The 18,026-nt window shown below is 37.2% G+C and overlaps 1 protein-coding gene across 12 annotated transcripts in view; it reads left to right on the forward strand.

Moving 5' to 3' along the window:
- The window catches only part of KIF16B (kinesin family member 16B), a 135,339-nt gene that overhangs the window by 30,601 nt on the left and 86,712 nt on the right, over positions 1-18,026 (forward strand). For all 12 annotated transcript variants that reach the window (XR_010359580.1, XR_010359582.1, XR_010359583.1 and 9 more), the window contains exons 11-12: positions 1,299-1,364; positions 5,067-5,126. Coding sequence is in view for 7 of the 12 variants with exons in the window: in XM_064415400.1 (XP_064271470.1) it covers positions 1,299-1,364; positions 5,067-5,126 (126 nt within the window). In the remaining 5 variants the exon portion in view is untranslated. The remainder of the gene's footprint in view (positions 1-1,298; positions 1,365-5,066; positions 5,127-18,026) is intronic.

An 18,026-nucleotide genomic window follows, 5' to 3' on the forward strand; every position in this document is an offset into this window, starting at 1 on the left:
CTCTTTCTTGTTTGGTCAGTATGATCTGCTGCAAACAGTCACTGCACGAGTTTAGTTAAGTTTGGTTTCTCCAGGGTGGTGAAACCCTGTAACAATAAAGAATGTCCAGTTGGTTCAGGCCAGTTGTCTCTTCTACGTAATGTCATTCAGATCTGCTAGGTTTCATACTCGAGCAAATACAGTTTGGAAGTATGTGAAGTACTACTTTAGATTTGTTTCTAGAAGTATGTAATTCTGTTTTAGGTGGTCTGTGCAATGTGAAGTGTCAGTTCAGCATGGATCATTGTTAACAGAAGAGCAGGACTTCAGCTGGATTTCATGCTATAAAAAATTTGCTGAAAAAAGGGATGGGAACCACAGCTGGAAACAAAAATGGCTATTGTAGATGATTGGAGGAGAGAGCTCTGCTTTGTTATGAACAGTTAAAAAACTCTTTATGGGGTTGAATTACTTGGTTTTTTTTTATATTCTTTAGGAGGAGAAAACAAATTATTTTCAAATTATGGTTTGATTTAGAGTTAGCAAAGTAGATGTAATTTGGACCCCCTTGAAGTTTGAATGCTCTGACCTAGTTTCAAGTGGTTATTGAAAAATAAATCTGGTTCAGTGGTAGGATGTGGTAGATGGCTGTGTGGGAGACAATAGAGAACTTAGGCTTAAGTTTATTGAATTTGTGATGGTTGGTAAAACAGCAGGTGGTGTATTACATATGCACAGTGGTATAAATCTCCGTATAATTTATTTCCTGTTTTCCTTTGTGTCACCAGAACATTGTATTGCAAATGCTTCTGTAGATCTGAAGATACTGTTTACCAAAATATGGTGCTGCATTCAGTGTAGAAGGTCACATACAAGGAGTACTGCCTGTGTGTTTGTGATGTTTAGTAATTTTCCTCTTCTATGACCAGTTATGTTAAGATATAGTTATTAAAGATAAAGAAGTATATATAACTATTAAAGCAAAATGGATAACTATTAATGCATAATAAAATTTCATGTTTTTTAGAAATATAAAGAAAGCTGCATTAGGAGCTACCTGTTATAAAGGTGTCTGGTTTCTTTGTGTATGTAGTGAGTGAAAATAGTACTTTCAAGCCAATTTGTATTTGAAATACCTGCTTTGACAGGATTTTCATTGTTCTGTTTACAGTATTTCAAGGTAAAATGATATATATTAATAAGTTCAAGGAAGTTTATGCTAAAGACTCAGAAAAGTTGAACAATTGAATTTCATTTGGTTCCCCCAGAAATTGTGACTGTTTTCTTTTTGAATTGATGTTTACTTTTCATGGTTTTAGATTGCACTCTTGGATTCTCCGACAGCTTTAAGCATGGAAGAAAAGCTTCAGCAGAATGAAGCAAGGGTGAGTTATAATTTCATAAAGCAGTTTTTAAACATCAAAGAAAAGGAAAGGTGGGTGGTCTGGATGCAGGAGTACTTATAATTTTCAGGATTTTTTTTCTTATGCACAAGTAAGTTTTTTCCAACTAGCAGCATTGCCTTGATGCTTTACCAATAAAAAAGTAGGTGTGTGAATTAGTAATTTTATTATCCTACTGATATAACATTACAACTAAGAACAAAATACATCTTTTATATTTATGTAGCAGTTCTGTTTATGAAAATGAAATGAAAAGACTTGTTCCCCAACCAGCTTGCCTTACTAAAAAAGTATATTTGTAAATAGACTAGAAAGGGAAAAGCCACTAAATCACAGTAATAAGTAGCAAGTAATCACAGTAACAAAATATTCAGTGTGTAGAGAAAAAAACAAAATATTATGGGGAGAATGGTCACCTCTCCTATGCTTTGAAGTAATTTATAACTTGTGGTGTGGGGGAGATTTTGAGAAAATGTCAGTATTGAAATCTGGTGTGTACAAATATATTAAGTGCCTAATTAGCTATCTTTTGGGGGAGGGTCTTAGGTCTAGGTGTACTTCACAGTGTGCTTCTCACCAAGTTTTTTCAATAATCCAAACAAATGTAGAGGCTGGAAAAAAATTCTAGACAGTTTGGATAACTCATAGCATCCAGAAGAATCTAGATATAATGGTATTATCATTTCTCTGACTAGCAGTCTTTCAGTCTTTATTGTATCATTCTGTATTAGTTCTTTCCTCTGTATTAACTTGCCTTGAAAGCTGTTGCAAATTGGTTCAAAAAAAGAGTAAAAGTCATACTTTGGAAGAAACAAGAGGGAAACATTTGAATTATTTAGCAAATATTTAGTTCTGAGTACTGCCAAAAGATGCCAATCACATGTAGATATGATGCCTTTAAAAAAAAAGTTCCTTAGGTGGTTTAAATGGTCGGGTTTACACTGGTATGCTTCAACCTTTAGAATTAGAAAATTTATGCCTTGCTTTGAGAATCCTGTTTTATTTATATCCTTAGTCTTTTTGAGTACAAACAAAAAGCTTTTATCTAAGAGTAGCTCAGTAAGGTAAATTGCTGACTACGGGCTAATTAGAATATGTTATTCATGTTCTGACAGTAACCATTGCTTATTGTGCTCAGAAGTGTTGGCTCTGCTGTCTGGGGTGTTTATCAAGTGTATTTTATTACCTTTGTCAGCCTTGTTAAAAGGTTATGTGATTACTATTCATGATAATGACAACAGACATAATTACTGAAAATTCTTGGTAGATGTGCAGTGGTTATAGCTTTTTTATAATTGAATGAGTGCAATAACTAATTTGTTTGTATAGATTTAAAGACTTTGTCAGCATATTTATATTGCCTGACAAGTAGATGGTGACTTTCTTTAATGAGTTGATTTACCTTATGTAAGAATAATTTGGAGTAGTTTAATTTAAAAATGTTTCATTTAAAAGATGTAATTAAAAAAGAAATGAAGTGTTTCTGAGCAATAAAAATGGTTCTGGTATGGTGAATAAAGCTGTGATAGACTTCCTTCATGGTTTTCTTTAATCTTTTGAAATTTATTTTGTTTTAATGTTCCAGTTAGCAGGACTAGGAATTATAGTAATGCAGTGAAAAATGTGCTTGCTTGTCTGTGTTGAAACCTTGAGATGAGAAAAGTTTCTGTAGCTGTCATGGATTAATTTGGAGCTGATCTGCAAAGACCAAAAAAATAGCTGCAGGTGGAAAATGGGGAGATGTTTGGAGCAACTGCATGGAAGACTTCTTTGTGCAATGGCCTTGTATGAAATTTACCTGAAGAGGTGGACAACAGCTTGATCAGGAAAGGAAGGACAAATCCTAAGCATTCTGTTGGCCTGACCTCAGTTTGAGGGAGGTCATGGAGTGGGTCACCTTGAGTCCAGTCACACAGCATGTACAGAACAACCAGGGGAATCAGGGCCCATCAGCTTGGTTTAGGAAAGGCAGATCCTGCTTCACCAACATCATCTCTTTCTATGAGAGGATGACCTGGTTTGTGGATGAGAAAAAGGCTGTGAATATTTTTTACCTGGACTTTAGGAAAGCCTTTGATGCTGTCTCCCACAGCATTTTCCTGGTGGAACTGTCTGTTCATGGCTTGCACAGGTACATTGTTTCAGAAGAATATCTGAAACAATGGTGGCTGAACCAAGAAAAGTGATGGAGTTAAATCCAGTTGGCAGCCAGGCACCAGTGGTGTTCCCCAGGGCTCAGTATTTGGGCGAGTCCTCTGTAGTATCTTTGTTGATGGTCTGATGAGGGGAAGAAGTGCACCCTCAGTCAGGTTGCAGATGGCACTAAGGTCTGGCTGTGTTGATGTGCAGGAGGGAGGAAGGCTCTGCAGAGTGATCTGGCCAGGCTGGATCGATGGGCCAGGGCCAGTGGCATTGTTTTCAATAAAGTGAAGTGCCAGGTCCTGCCCTTGGCTCACAGCACCAGGCAGCACCACAGCCTGGAGGAAAAGGAACTGAAATGTGCCCAGTGAAAAAGCACCTGGGGGTGCTGGTTGGCAGCAGCTAAACATGAACGAGGATGTGCCCAGGGGGCCAAGAAAGCCAGTGACACCTGGCCTGTGTCAGCAGCAGTGTGGCCAGCAGGAGCAGGGAAGTGATTCTTCCTCTGTACTGGGCACTGGTGGGGCCACACCTCGAGTGCTGTGTTCACTTCTGGTCCCCTCATTTCAAAAAGGACACCGAGGTGCTGGAGTGAGTCCAGAGATGGACATTGAGAGTTGGGGAAGTATCTGGAGCACAAGTGTGAGGGAGGAGTGGCTGAGAGAGCTGTGGTAGTTTAACCTAGAAAAAGGGAGGCTCAGGGGTAACCTCACTTTGTACAACTACCTGAAAGGTGGCTGTAGCCAGGTGGGACTCAGTTTTCTCCCAGGTAAAAGGAGATAGGACTAAAGGAAATGGCCTCAAGTTACTTCAGGGGAGGTTTAGATTGGGTATTAGGAAAAATTCCTTAATGAAAGGGTTGCCAAGCATTGGGAGAAGCTGCCCAGAGAAATGATTTATTGACCATCTCTAGAAATATTTAAAAGACCTATAAATGTGGCACTTCAGAGGGATGTGGTTCAGCGGTGGCTTGGCAATGCTGGGTTAACAGTTGGACTTAATCATCTTAAGGTCTTTTCCCACCTAAATGATTTTACACCCAGCACTCTCCCTGTCTGTAATGCCTTTGCAAGCATCTTCTCACTCCTGTGCTGATGACAATGAAGTGGATAATTTCTAAGTTGCAGCAAATTTTGCTCTGGTTTGCTGCTGAAGCCTGCTGGACTGCCTCTTCCTCTGCATGACATCCTCTGGAGGGGTTTTTTGCCTTGGGAAAGGAGCTGTCCTGTTATAGCTAAGGGATCAGTCTGTGGCAGTAAACTTTGTAGGATTAAAGCACTTTATGAAACTGTTTGAAGGTAGACAATTATTTGAAGTAATTATCCCAGATTTTCCTTTCTTCTTACAGTGTAAATAGAATTTTGTGTTTTGAGGGAGAAGTATTGTAGATATGGCAATTAGTGCAGGAGCATCAGTGGTCTTCTAAATGCTTAAGTATTAAACTTCACAAAGAATTACACAAGTACTTAGTACTTCTTTGAGAATGCATTTATCAAGAACTTTGGAAGAGATGTGATTTTCTTCAAAATTTGTTTTCTTTCATAGGTACAAGAACTGACCAAAGAGTGGACTAACAAATGGAATGAAACTCAAGATATTCTGAAAGTAAGGCAAATTAAATTTTCCTCTTGGCATTTGACCTAGCCTTAGTATTTTCCTTAAAAAAAAAGTTATTTTTCTAAGTCATCTTCGTTGGCTCAGCTCTTTGTGTTATTCACCATAGTGACCCCACAGTGCACAACAGTTTCTCTCTAACAAATCTTTAAATTGCTGTATGATTTTATTGAATTACAAATGCAGAAAGCCTGGGCCAGGGACAAGTGAATCCCTCATATCCTTGGTAATTGTGTGGTATCAACAAGACCTGTGAATAATCACTTCTTATCTTGCATTGGGTATCTCAGTGGATGTAGTGCATAGTAGATAAGGATTTTCCATTGTCCTGATAAGATTTTAGATTGGTATTTGATTAAGGATTGAGGTGTCACTCTGAGGTTATATTTTAAGGGGCTATTTGGTGATTCCATGCATTTACAAGCACATGTGTGCATACACACATACACAGAGGAATAATTCCCACAATTTGTTTTTTGACATGTTGACTAATGTTTTAACTGTTCCGTTAAATAAAAATTTTGAAAATTAAGCCTAAGTTTTCAGGATTTGCTGAACATAACTTGTTTGTAGTGCAATTCAAGCAAGCCCTTAGAAGTAATTTTTTAATTCTTCGTATCGCTGATCTCAGACTTGATTTTCTTGTATCACTTTTTGGTTTCTTAAATCTTTTTCTTCAAGTCCACCACTGTTTTTGATCTGACTTCCACATGAGTTGAATGGCTCTGTGCTTAAAAATAAAAGTAAAGCACATACAGGAGAGAGAATGGAGCAGGGCTGGTAACTACTGAGCAGTTGGCATGACAGAATGGGCTGTTTAATGTCTAGCTAGATACTGAACTGGGAATTATCAATTGCATATTCATCCAGAGATGTTTTGGCTACATCTTTATGTTATTTTGTTGTTTTGAAGCATCTATACATACATAAAACTCTGTTAATTCTCTCTTTATTCACCTGTGGATTGGGAAGTCCATTGTTACATGCAGCATTTGTGAATTTTGGGCAGTTGTGGAAGTGAACATTATGTTGCATGGGAAGTTTTGAAAGCTCTGTGTCGGAAATTCACTGATTCATGCACATAAATTGTAGAACCATGGGAGATGTTAACTGAACAATACATATAAACAAGGGAAAGCTGTCTTTGTTAAACACTTGAATCTAAAGGACTTAAACACAGAAGCTGTAATTTTTGATTTTCTAGTATTGAGCTTTTTCAGCATGATTCTTGCAGCTTCTGTGGGAACTGCACTCTCATAGAATGATATTTGCATGTATGAATATACTTTATATTCCACTTTTGGGTAAAGGCAGTGGATTCAACTATCTTTATCCCAAACACCCTGAAAATCTGCCACAGATTTCCTAGTTGTACTGTTCTATTTTATGCCATTTCACTGAAGGTATCCATATTTTTATTCACTTCTTGTTTAATGATTCGTGAAATCGCTGACAGCATATGAGTGGGGAAGGACTTTCTGGAAGTTTGCCAGGCTGCCACTGAAAGCAGATTTTAAACTTCAGAGAGCAGTGGTGTTTTTTGTTATGGATTCTCTGTGAGTTCACCGGGGTTTTTGTTTTGTCATTTATGTCCCTTTCTTGCACACAGAGACCATACATGTTGTAATTTGTAAAAACAGATTGTCCTGGCACTCTGAGAAGTGAGACTGTGGACTTTGTATGTCCAGATCACTGAAGTCACACCTGCCACTTTCCCCATGCCCTAATTCAGTAATTTTCAGGACATTCTTCATTAAGGTACTTAGAACTTCATGTTTGTATTATATTTAAAACCTTCTTTCCCTTGCCTCCCCTGGCTTTGGTATCCTGAGATAGTTGGTGCCTTCCAACTCCTGACCTGCAACAGGCTTGGAGAATTAAAAACCATTTGCTTTTCAGTTTCTAACACTTTTTGCTCCAAATCTTACAGGCATTACATCTTATTGCATCTTATGCCTGCAAGATGCAAGTGCACTTTTTTGTAGCTGAATGGGATTCCCTACTTTATTGTATGTAGTTATGCTTTTTTTGTAATAAGTTCTAAATATTAAAGGTCGCATGATTTTGAATTGTTCTCACAGGCTGATGGGAAAATCTGTTAATGTTTAAATCCAAAATAATTGAAAGGATTTTGCATAAGCCTTGTAAAATACAAATAAGAATCATGGGGCATGCTGGTGTCTTCCACTAGATCAACAGATAATTGCTGGAAAAAGTTACCTGGCTTTCAGTGAATACAGTGCTTTCATCAGGCAAAGATGCCTGGCAAATAAACAGTGTTTTGCAAGGAAGATGTTCCTTAAATTTTTTTTCCCTTGCCTGTTATTTTGAACCTTGTTTAAAATTAGACCAGCAGCGTCTGAATGCTACCTTGAAAATAATTCATAGAGAATGGAAAATACTCCCCAGCTAGAAACAAGGAACAGAAAAACCCATGTGAAGGCAGGTTTTTGATAAAAAGTATTTGGCAGCTTAAAATTCAATTTTTCTAGTCAGCACTGTACCATATGTGCAGCTGACATGTGCATCCCAGTATTCTTTCTTATTTCTGTTGATAGCTTTTGTCCCCTTTGACATTTGTGCATAGTTAACCTGAAGTTATGTTTTTCCATCTTTAGACTTGAGTATGTTGAACTATCCTATCAGCAGATGTTGTCAGTTTTGGGTTTGGGGTAGTGTGCAGTGGCTGAATGCCACTATCAGCTGTGAACATCCTGTGTAGTCTCTCATTCTGTTGATGATAGATTGGACAGATCTGGGGCTGGGGGTGGTAGCATGGATAGTGTGCTCCTTTTCTTTTGTGCTTCTGGAAGAATCCTTTTGGAGGGTGACTGTGGGTGGCTTCCTCTGGAGTCTGAATTATTGTCAACTCACACCCAAAGCCCAAATCTTCTAATTTTCTGTATTCAAAGCTTAGGACACTGCATATATCAGGGTTTAATTTTGTGCTGGTTCTGTATATTGTGTAGCATGGCAGGTTCTTAGTGTTGATCTGCCTGAAGCTTGTTTATAGTAGTGATGTTTGTTTTCAACCTTGATCTTCTCACTGTAATACAAACTGACACTCTTACAATCTGTCACTTGTCCTTGTTTTTAATAAAAGCAAGGATACTTGAATGCTTAATAAATTTAATAAATATGTGGACGATGTTTCGCCATTGGGTAAAATACTGCATCAGAGCCCAAAGTGATAGTGTTTGGTTTTCAGTCCACAGGCTTTGGGTTATTTCTTTAAATGTCATCAAAGGGTTGCACCTTACAGAGCAGTGTTGCTTTACATTGCTTCTCTGTCTTCAGATGTCTTGCAACCTCAGCACTTACCTGCAGCATTTCTCTTTCATTTTAAGCTCATCGGATCTTTGTGTGAATTTTTTTTGCCTTCTTCTAATGTTCTTTCATATATATTCCCAAAAAGAAGAGGAGAAGGGAAGAAATCCTGTTTGTTCTTTTCCTTAGTTTAGTCCTTTTTGTACTGTTCTGCTAAAGATCAATCGTGGGATCTAAGATGTTAGGGTAACCTATCCAACTTTTGATTTTTTCTCTTAATTGGTAATTTAATGAATTGGTATGAAACTTCTTTTGATGTGGCTGCTTTATTTGACTGCATATGTTGTCATTCTCCCAGAGATTTTTTGTGTCACCTTTTTTTTACCATCCTTTGTGCGTTTCAATTTTTTTCTCTAACCTTTAGCAGTTTTTAGATTAATCTTTTTAAAATCTGCACTCCTTTATATAATTCTTTGCTGTTTTTTTTCCCCAACTTTCTTTTAAACTTCTCTCTCTTTTTGTTTGTGTAGAAATTGGTATGACTTTGAGCTGTTGCCTTTTTAATCTGTGTCATTTGTAGCTAGTGTAAAGGTATTTAAATGCTCTTTTAAAAATTATTTTTAGTTTGAAGTAGATTTAAAGTTCCCTTTTATTTGCTTATCCTGTTTGATTCTAGCCATGTCATTAGCTTTGTGGATTGATAGTCAGCCAATGTCAAAGGATGTAGAGGGATCTATCATCAGAGTCTATTAAAGGACAAGGGGGTTTTTGTGTGTCTCTAATTTGTGTGATCAGTAGTTTAACTAGTCACTACTTCAGCTGGCTTTGTCATGTTGGATTTAGTGACACCACTTCACTTCCATCAATAATTCTGCTGCAGCACTTTACCACATGCTGTGTAAATATGTTATTGAACACTGTTTATTGATGATTTAGTTGATTATTCTTTTTATTTTTTGTGCTGTTTGGTTTAATACTGCTTAATAGTGCATATTTATGTCTTAACAATGGTTGTTCGTACATGAGGAAGGAAATGTATGTAAACTGCTTATCTTCAAGCATTAACATCTACTGTTTGTTTATATCATGCCTCTTTTTTGGGAAAATGAAATACCCTTGACTTGCCATGATGAATAAATACAGATTATTGCCAATTATTTTGGTAGACATATTCATCTAAGCAGGGGAACTTTCCTTCTTTAGGAACCTTGGCTATATGCAGCAAAGACAGTACGAGACCAAAACTCAGAGTAGCTGTGTTGCTCATTATGAGGTGTAGATTAGGGTGACACAAGCAAATATATTTTATTTTAACAATTTGCTTTCCATGGTGGCTTGCATACCAAAGTGAACTCTGTCAAGAGTAGCTTGCTCTGTTCTATGTGATTATTGCATTTGTCTACATTTATTTTCATAGCCAGATAATCTTTCTTTAAGTCACATTTGCTGAATGGTATTAAAACACTATTGACTTGGTTCTTCTGCCTGAAACGCTGGGCATGCATCACCATTTTTCTGTTTTATGTCTTGTTGTTACTACCTGTTAACTGTGACCCACTTGTCTGCTTTTCCTCTTCTCATTTGTGTTGTGTTTTACCCCAGTGTTTGAAGCTGAGCATTTGTTTTCTTCATTCTTTCATATAATTGCTTTAACAAGCTCACTCCTCAGGTGAGAAGTGCTGTCAATTAGCACCTTCTGCTTTCACCTAAAATTCTAGTGTCTGCTCCCACTTTTGATGGCAGCAGGGTAGAGGAGTTGTAGAAGCTCTTGGGCTTCTGAAAAACAAACTCTAGAACTTCTAAAAAGTAAATAGGCTTTAATCCTGCCCTTTAGAAGTGGGTTACAAAGACCTCTGCTCACATGCCTGTGGAGAACAGGTTCTAAAATTGGTTCTATTTACAGGTCAAATAAAAAGAAGGTGTTGCAAGACTGGTGAGCATCTGTATATAAAACAATGTCTACATGATGGTGCATTTAAACAATTTGCAGCTTTGGCATTTCTGTTTATTTGTATGTTTCACAGGAATTCTAAGGTTTTTTCTGTTTTAGTAAGTGAAAAGTTTTTGTAAACTTGTTGGTAGTTAGACATATTGCTGTTGCATTTTGGTTATAATGTCTGTTGTTGGCAGTGTTTGAAGCATATTGGTCTATTTCTAAAGAGAGAATCATATCTGTAGTTCAACTTGAAGAAACCTTATTTGATATTTTATAACTTCTTTTGTAATCTGTTTGTATTAGAAAACTCTTATTGCATGCTTCCAGTTTTTGTTTCCTTTCAAAAAGCTATGTCATCTGCTTGAATTTTTAAGAGGTTTAAAAATCTCTGCAAAATTAACACAGGATTGCACAGCTATGAAGATGGCAGAAAGAATTTAAGTCAGATGTTGCTGCTGAATTTGTTTTTTGTTCAAAAAGTTCATAGAATACACAGAGTAGCAACTCTGTTCCTAGGGATATTGGCTTTCTCAACAATTGTTTGTCCTAATATATGTTCATTTATCAAACTGAATTTATATGGAAAAGAAAAATGGACATTCACATTAAGTAGTCTCTTATTAACATATTAGGTTTAATAGAATTGCCTTCAGCTGGCTTGTGAGTGCTGTGCAGAGGAAAAGATATTATGAAAGTTTTAAGGGGGATGATGTTAATTATTCTTGTTTATCTTGGTCACTGATCACTCAATAAATGAAAATAGCATCTTTTCTCTAGAAGCCTGTTTAACTGTGGTTTTGATTTCTTGCACTAGATGTCACTGCAGATACAATAATCAAATTCTTCGGCATCCTTAATTTGGACTTAATTCAGATATTTTAAGGGAGGAAGATTTGCAATATCTTGAATTTCATTGCTGTTTGCATCCACTAAAATAAGTTTATGAGAATGCCAAAACATTGCTTTAGGAGCAAGTCCTGAAGAACCTGAGAAACTGTTCTGACAAAAACGCTTCTAAACAACAATTCACAGTTGTAATGCACTGCAAAGTGATTATGTACATTAAGATTTATTGCAGTTATTTTTCAGTGCATTTTTCAACCCTCTTTTTCAACTGACAGTATATCTAGAACGTTTGAGAAATTTAGCCAAAGACTTTAAAATATATTTATTTTCTTAATTTTGTATCCTTGATATTTCAGAGATGTTTCTGAGAGAAGCAGTATCTTTTATTTTCTCAAGTTATACAGTTGAGAAGGCAAACAGGTTTTTGGACATAGAGGTTTTTTACCAGGCCACTTCTGCTAATTACTTTCACTGGATGTTGCAGTTGAAACACCAGTGGCAATGATATGCAGTTTCTATTTATAACTAGTTCTTTTAACATTTTTCTCTTGATTAATCACTACTGTAGATTTATAATTGAGTTTCAGTACATGAAAACTTAATAAGTTTGTTTGGTTTTTTTCATCTTTTTAAAGAAAGTTGATAGCAAAGGAGTGTTTACTGTTCTTGGTCCTTTTACATTATTTACCCACAGCACCTGCCTCGTGAGCACTGATGAGTAATATCAAGTTTAACTCTCAATTTTATTAGGATTTGTTTTATTACACCTGGCCTTGTACATTTATTTCCCAAGTGTAGCAGTTACTAGCAGTGGTTATAGTTAAAACATCATCTATTCTGGTCAGAAGATTTCTCCTTTGGAATTTGAGTTTGGACAGAGATTATCCAAATATGATTTGTTTTATCTTAAAGAGACATTGTTTTCTCATACTGTATGACTGAACAGTAATCATCATTATTAAGTGATGATTATTACTTTACCTAAGTAAGTTTGTCTGTCCCAGCCTTAGTTTGCTATTGTCAGAGCATGAAAAAGGTACTGAACTGGGAACTGGTGCCATTTATCTACTGTAGCTCTTTTCCTAACACAAGCAGTATTGAAAGTGTCCCAGCCACCTGAGGAATGCTGAGTGCAGCAGTCAAAAGTAGATTTCAAAAGGAATAATTGTCTGCTTTCAAGTCTTTCTGCTGCCTGTGTTCATCTGATGGAGAAATCTCCTTTTTCTCTTGCAGATGCTATAGTTGCTTGTGGTGCCTTTGTGGTGGACTGACCACTTTTAGCTTTCAGTTTCTGCTAGAAATTTGTGATCAAGAGATGCCTAATGCTACTGATTGGTTTTTGTTTCAATTTTAAACTGATTTTTCCACTTGTCACCAGCTGGGGCATAAGAGAAGCACAAGTGGGGAGTACAGTTTCTGAGCTCACCAACCACTGATGACGCCAGGGTTGAACAATTTGGTTGATAAGGCTGTGCATTTCAAAAGAGCCCTCCAGTGTCTAGGAGTAGCCATATTACCAAATATTTCACTGCCCTCCTCCTTCCAAGTGGGTTTATTCAGGCCATGCTCAGCTTTAATGCATCACTAGAGCTTGTAGGTGGTTTTCAAATGAAAGGGAGTCAGAATGGGTTGCTTTTGAAATCCTTTCTACAGCTCAGATGCCACTTGTTCAACGACTCCTCCTGGGCATTTGTTCTGCTTTTCTATTAATTATCTTGTGCCAGGAAGGTGGTCTCAACTGAAATCAGTGGAATCTCCTGAAAGAAAAAGAAATATATGCTAAAAACTGTTTCTCCCAAAGGATCAGCAGAGAAGTATTAAGAGAGAGAAAGAAATGTAAATTTGTCTTTGGATTTGGCTATGGGGTGGGAACGGAGCATTCCAACATCAACAGTTTAGATGAACCCCAAATTTACATCTGCCTCACAAAGGAGCTGTTTCTAATGACAATGTGATATGAAATGCTAGAAACATTTTATTCTGCTGGTGGTTTAGCAGTATATTTAGGAGTTTGTTGCTGTGTGATTCTCATACCTTTGAGTGCATGGTACTGTTGTGCATCTGACTTTTCATCTTAAATGGCAGCTGGGCATTAGCCTTGATTCACAGTCTTAGACACAGGTGGCAGCACAGACTGTGGTGTTGCAGCCAGTCAAGAACATGCATCTCTGCAAAAGTCTTCACCGTTGTGCTGCTAGTCCTGAAGTCTGTTTTTTTCTCCTTGGTGGTTGTTCCTTGCTAGTATGCATAGTCCTTCTTCCTCCTCCAATTCTGTTCAATAGCATGGGTTACATGTTGATCCAGAGGCAGGAATTCACACATTTAAAGCAATCTCTTACTTTAGAATAATCTCTACAGAGGTAGAGATGAATATCTAGGTAAACAGTAAACAGAATTCTAGGTAAGTGAAACACTTCATTCTCCTATTGCCCCAGAAACATGTGAAAAATAGCAAAATAGCTTTTAAAATTAATAAATGTGTTTGCTGTGAGCCTAGGAGGTTTTTTCTCTCTATAATTTCCTGACTCATTTATCATCCAGCTTTAGCAACAAATGAGGTAGGAGTCCTGTAGGTAATAGTCCACTGCTTTCTTGATTCATTCCCAGAATAAAGTCTATGAAATAAATTATTTACAGGTCCTGTAGAAAATATGTTGTCATGTAATTAAAGGCTGTTTCGCAATGCATTTGCAAGAAGAGATGAATGAAAATAGCCTGTTTCTTTGTCTTCCAGCCAGGCCTTTTTCCCTTTCTAGCTATCAGCATGAAGAATACTGAGGGGTGGAGTTGCTGTCTCCTAGCTGGGAGGTATAATATCTCCTGCTCAGTAGCTCAGTAGTGGCAAGAAAAGCCTTGTTCTCTGCCCCAAATGTCAGTGTTGCTGTATGCAGACTTACTTGCCCTTTGTGTGTCCTCAGTGTGTTCACACATAGGAGACTCTGAAGCATCCTTCACTTGGGACAAACCAAATTTTCTCTGGCTGTCTGACTTCTTGAAACAGAAGAATAGCTTTCCCTTAGATCAGGCTAGGGGGGACAGGAACCAGCCTGCAGCAGATGCTCCAGCATGGAAAACAGAAGCTTTGATGGTTTAAGTTTTATAAGCCACTGGAAAACAGGATTTTACAGACTAGTGTCCAGAAAGCCAGAATAGTAACCTCTGCTTACAATTAGCCAAATCCTGCAACTCTATTCAGGAGATTTTTCTCAGATGTCAGAAGTAGTTCTGTCTGTGCAAAAAAGTCTGAAGTGTTAAGGAGCAGCCATTTCAGCTTAAGTTCATTGTTGGAATTCCAGGAATGAAGGCCAAATTTCCTGAAAAAATTTACATGCTAAGGCTTCTTATAGAAATCCTTGCAGCACATTAAATGTAGAGGTGCTTTGGGGTGCCACCACAATAGTAGGATTTCTGTATATTAGTAGCCAGCTGTATGTCAGCAGTGAGCACGTGGCAATCTGTTTCGAGAGGGAAAGAGAAAGAATGAAAAATGGAGAGGGTGAGCTGACCTCATGAGACTGAGAACTGCTCCTGTAATTTCCTTATTCTTTACATCATTCATTTTCCATCACTTGAGCTTCACTGTCTTAGCAGTTGCTCATTTAAGCAGTTCTACATCCTGCATTGGCCCTTTTGACTGGTGTTCATTGCAGAGAGCAGTTGATGTCTCTCTGGGCTGCTGCAGGAGCACCTGCATTTTCACAGTAAGCTGCTCACAACAAAACTGCAATTTTCTGATCTTGCTTTTTGCAGGCTCTTCAATTGGCATCTTTGCTTGATGAGGGTGCTGTGATCTAACGCTCTGGGAAATGGGGGAAAAACTGCTTAGGAAGTTTCTGCAGTGGTGGTTTGCTTTGTAGTTTTGCATAGTAGAAGTTTCTTTGTCTCAGAAGAATGAAGTGTCTTACCTCTACTAAACTTTTTGTTTGAAATGCACTGAAACCAGCACAGCCAATAGTATAGTGTTAATTCTTTGTTCTGTTATCTAGAAGGAGAGGACACAGTAAGAGTTTGTGCCTTACCCAACATCTATATGCACAAGTAAATCAATATCCTCTTTTGTAATTGATGGCTATATAAATAATTTATTGCCTATAAAGAAAGAGCATAATTTTTAATTTTCAGAAATGATTTGTTGAAGTTCCAGGATAGTCCCAAATGTAACTTTGGCATGTGCACAAGTTATAAAGCATACACCTCTACTGATGGTGTGTTCCATATCTCCTCCTCTCTTAGCATTGCCTCCCAAATAGCATGTACTACTTTTGAGGCTAGTGATTCAAAATTTATTTTGATATTCCAGAAGTCAAACTGAAATAAAACATGGGGTAGAAATTTGATATTGTATATGCAGCTTTATAAAAAACGAAAGTTTTTTAAACAGACACCCAGTAAGATGATCAGCTTCACTGATACAATACAGAGCAAAAGACTTCCCTGCTTTAATGTGTGGGCTGTCACTTTAGTGAGAATCTCAAACATTTCATAGTTGTTTTCTTGGAATGCCTTTTTTTTTAACCTTGGATTTAATGTTAGACACTATCATATTGTTTTCAGCTGTTAGTGTTCTGCCTTAGCTGATCTGTTTGTCATAAGTATTTTTAAGGAAGACAGTCTATAGAACAAGAAGGGTGTTCATGTAACCAGTTTTCATCCAAAACATAGCAAGCTAATTACTCAACTGTGCTTATTCCTTCACCTTTTAAGGAAATATTACTAGTAAGCCCAAACCCAATTTCCATATTTTGAAATATTTTTTTTACTCCTCTCCTACCTCTTGTTCCTCTTGTCCATACACTAAATATTTTCTCATACTTGGGAGTGGAATTTCCTTGTTCCTCTTTTAGTTCTTTGAGCAATATTATGCATTGAGAAATGTTTTTCCACTTTCAACCTTCTTATCAATAACTTCCCTAATTCTGGCATTTCTAGTGTTTCTTGACATCCATTTCCAGTATTTTCATATATTGGGATGTTACTATGTATATGCTGATTGTCTAGAAAACTATTGATGAGGTGTCTGTCTATCTTCTGGATGGCAATGCAGCATTCAAAAGCAAGGACTGGGTCTGTTCCATCTCTTCAGCCTTTGGTAGTTTAAGCCCTCAATGCAAGTGTGAAAAGCTCTTGTCCACAAAGATCAGATCTGTTACCTGGTGTGCAACAAACCAATAATTGCACACTAGAGAGAGACACTGAACAGTTATTTCAGAGTTGAACAACCCTGGGTGCCTGGTGGTATTCCACAAATCAAGCACACCAGCTGTCAGAACTTGTTGCTATTTATACGTTTTAACAAACAAAGGAATTAGTGTGCATTGGCTACAAGTCGCCTAGCTCTTGTATTAATTGGTATTCCCTCTTCTGTTGGTTAATGATTCTCTCTCTTCCCATGTGAATTAGTCTGTATGCTCAGGCTTTCTCTTCTTTTGGGTCTGTGGATTTCTAGGGTTGGTGATTGTGATCTGCCCCTGCCGAAATTACCTTTTACCCAGTCGAAGCTGATTTCAGCACAATGGGTGAGTTGGTTTATTAGTTTCTTTCTTATCTTGGAACTTCTGCCATATGTCCTTGTGACCCATAAATTTTGCATTCTCTGGGCCCACTGTAAGTGGTACATCCTTCTTCCCAAGGTTTGTTAACTTCCTCCTAGGTCTGAGATCACTGAAGCATGTCCAGCCCTAAACCTTAACTAGGCAATTTTACCAGTGAGAACTTTGTTTTTCTAACACCTGGACATCACTTAGAGCTTGTTTGCTGCTCTCTGATTTACAGGTTGAATCTCCCTTCTTGTTGATTAGGCTTTAAAGTGTAACAAAGATTTAACATTAAAGGACATACTTTCTTATGAAAATTTTACACTTTCCACATTGTTCAGCACTCTGAACTCTGTTGTTTCCAGATATTTTTTCTGACTCTTGTAGATTTTTCCAGTTGGTCCATAGAAAGATTACTTTATTATGCAGGATTTTTTCTTCTGGTCCACTTACATATTTTTTCCTCTGAGTATGAAAATGTTACTGAGATATAGTGTGAACCCTGACAATCTAATGTAACTTAATATCCTTCTGTTTCCACTACAGTCTTCCCAAAAGGACATAAAAATATCTTGTCAGCTGTGGTTGTCTCATCCAACAAGAGTCTTGTTAAAGAAAGTGCAGATTCAGTTTTATTTATTGGAGGGTAATGGGCTAGTGTTTCAGGTTATCCCTATTTTAGGTACTGAAATATCAATTAGTGCTTGAAGATATTTTAAATGTCTAATTCCCATTTGAAGTGGATTTGGCTGTATGAATATCTTAAAAACACAGGGTTTAGACAGAATTCTGTGGGGCATTTGCTTTTTTCTTTTCCCAAGCAGAACTTCCTTCTCTGTGAAAGAAATCACAGTGTCTTGCAGGAACTTTTTCAGCAAAAGACTTGTGGTTTCAGGCAGCATCTGGCCTAGTAACAGTTCATCCATGAATATAATTTCTATATCTGGAGTTTTTGCCTTTATGCAAATACAGAAAACATAATTAGAACTAATTAATCCACAACAGACCAGACAAGAACTTAATCATCTTCAAAATGTCAGCTTCTGTAGAACTTTTTGTTAAATATTCACATTTAATTTCTTTCAAAGTCCTATTTGCAACATCTAGACAAACTGTGGCTGAAGTATTTGTTCTGAATGTGTTTAATTCAATTATCAGCTTTTCTCTATGGTACGTGTCTGTTAAAAAGTATCTTCCTGAACAGACACTGCTCTAAACCCTTGACTGTCAAAAGGTTGCAAGTTTATTTTTATTTTCCACTGTTTTTCATTGCCCCTTGTTGTTTTAATTTTGTTGCTGTGTTCACAG

This window comes from Passer domesticus, chromosome 3 (genome assembly GCF_036417665.1).
Source record: "Passer domesticus isolate bPasDom1 chromosome 3, bPasDom1.hap1, whole genome shotgun sequence".
NCBI classification, from domain to species: Eukaryota; Metazoa; Chordata; class Aves; order Passeriformes; family Passeridae; genus Passer; species Passer domesticus.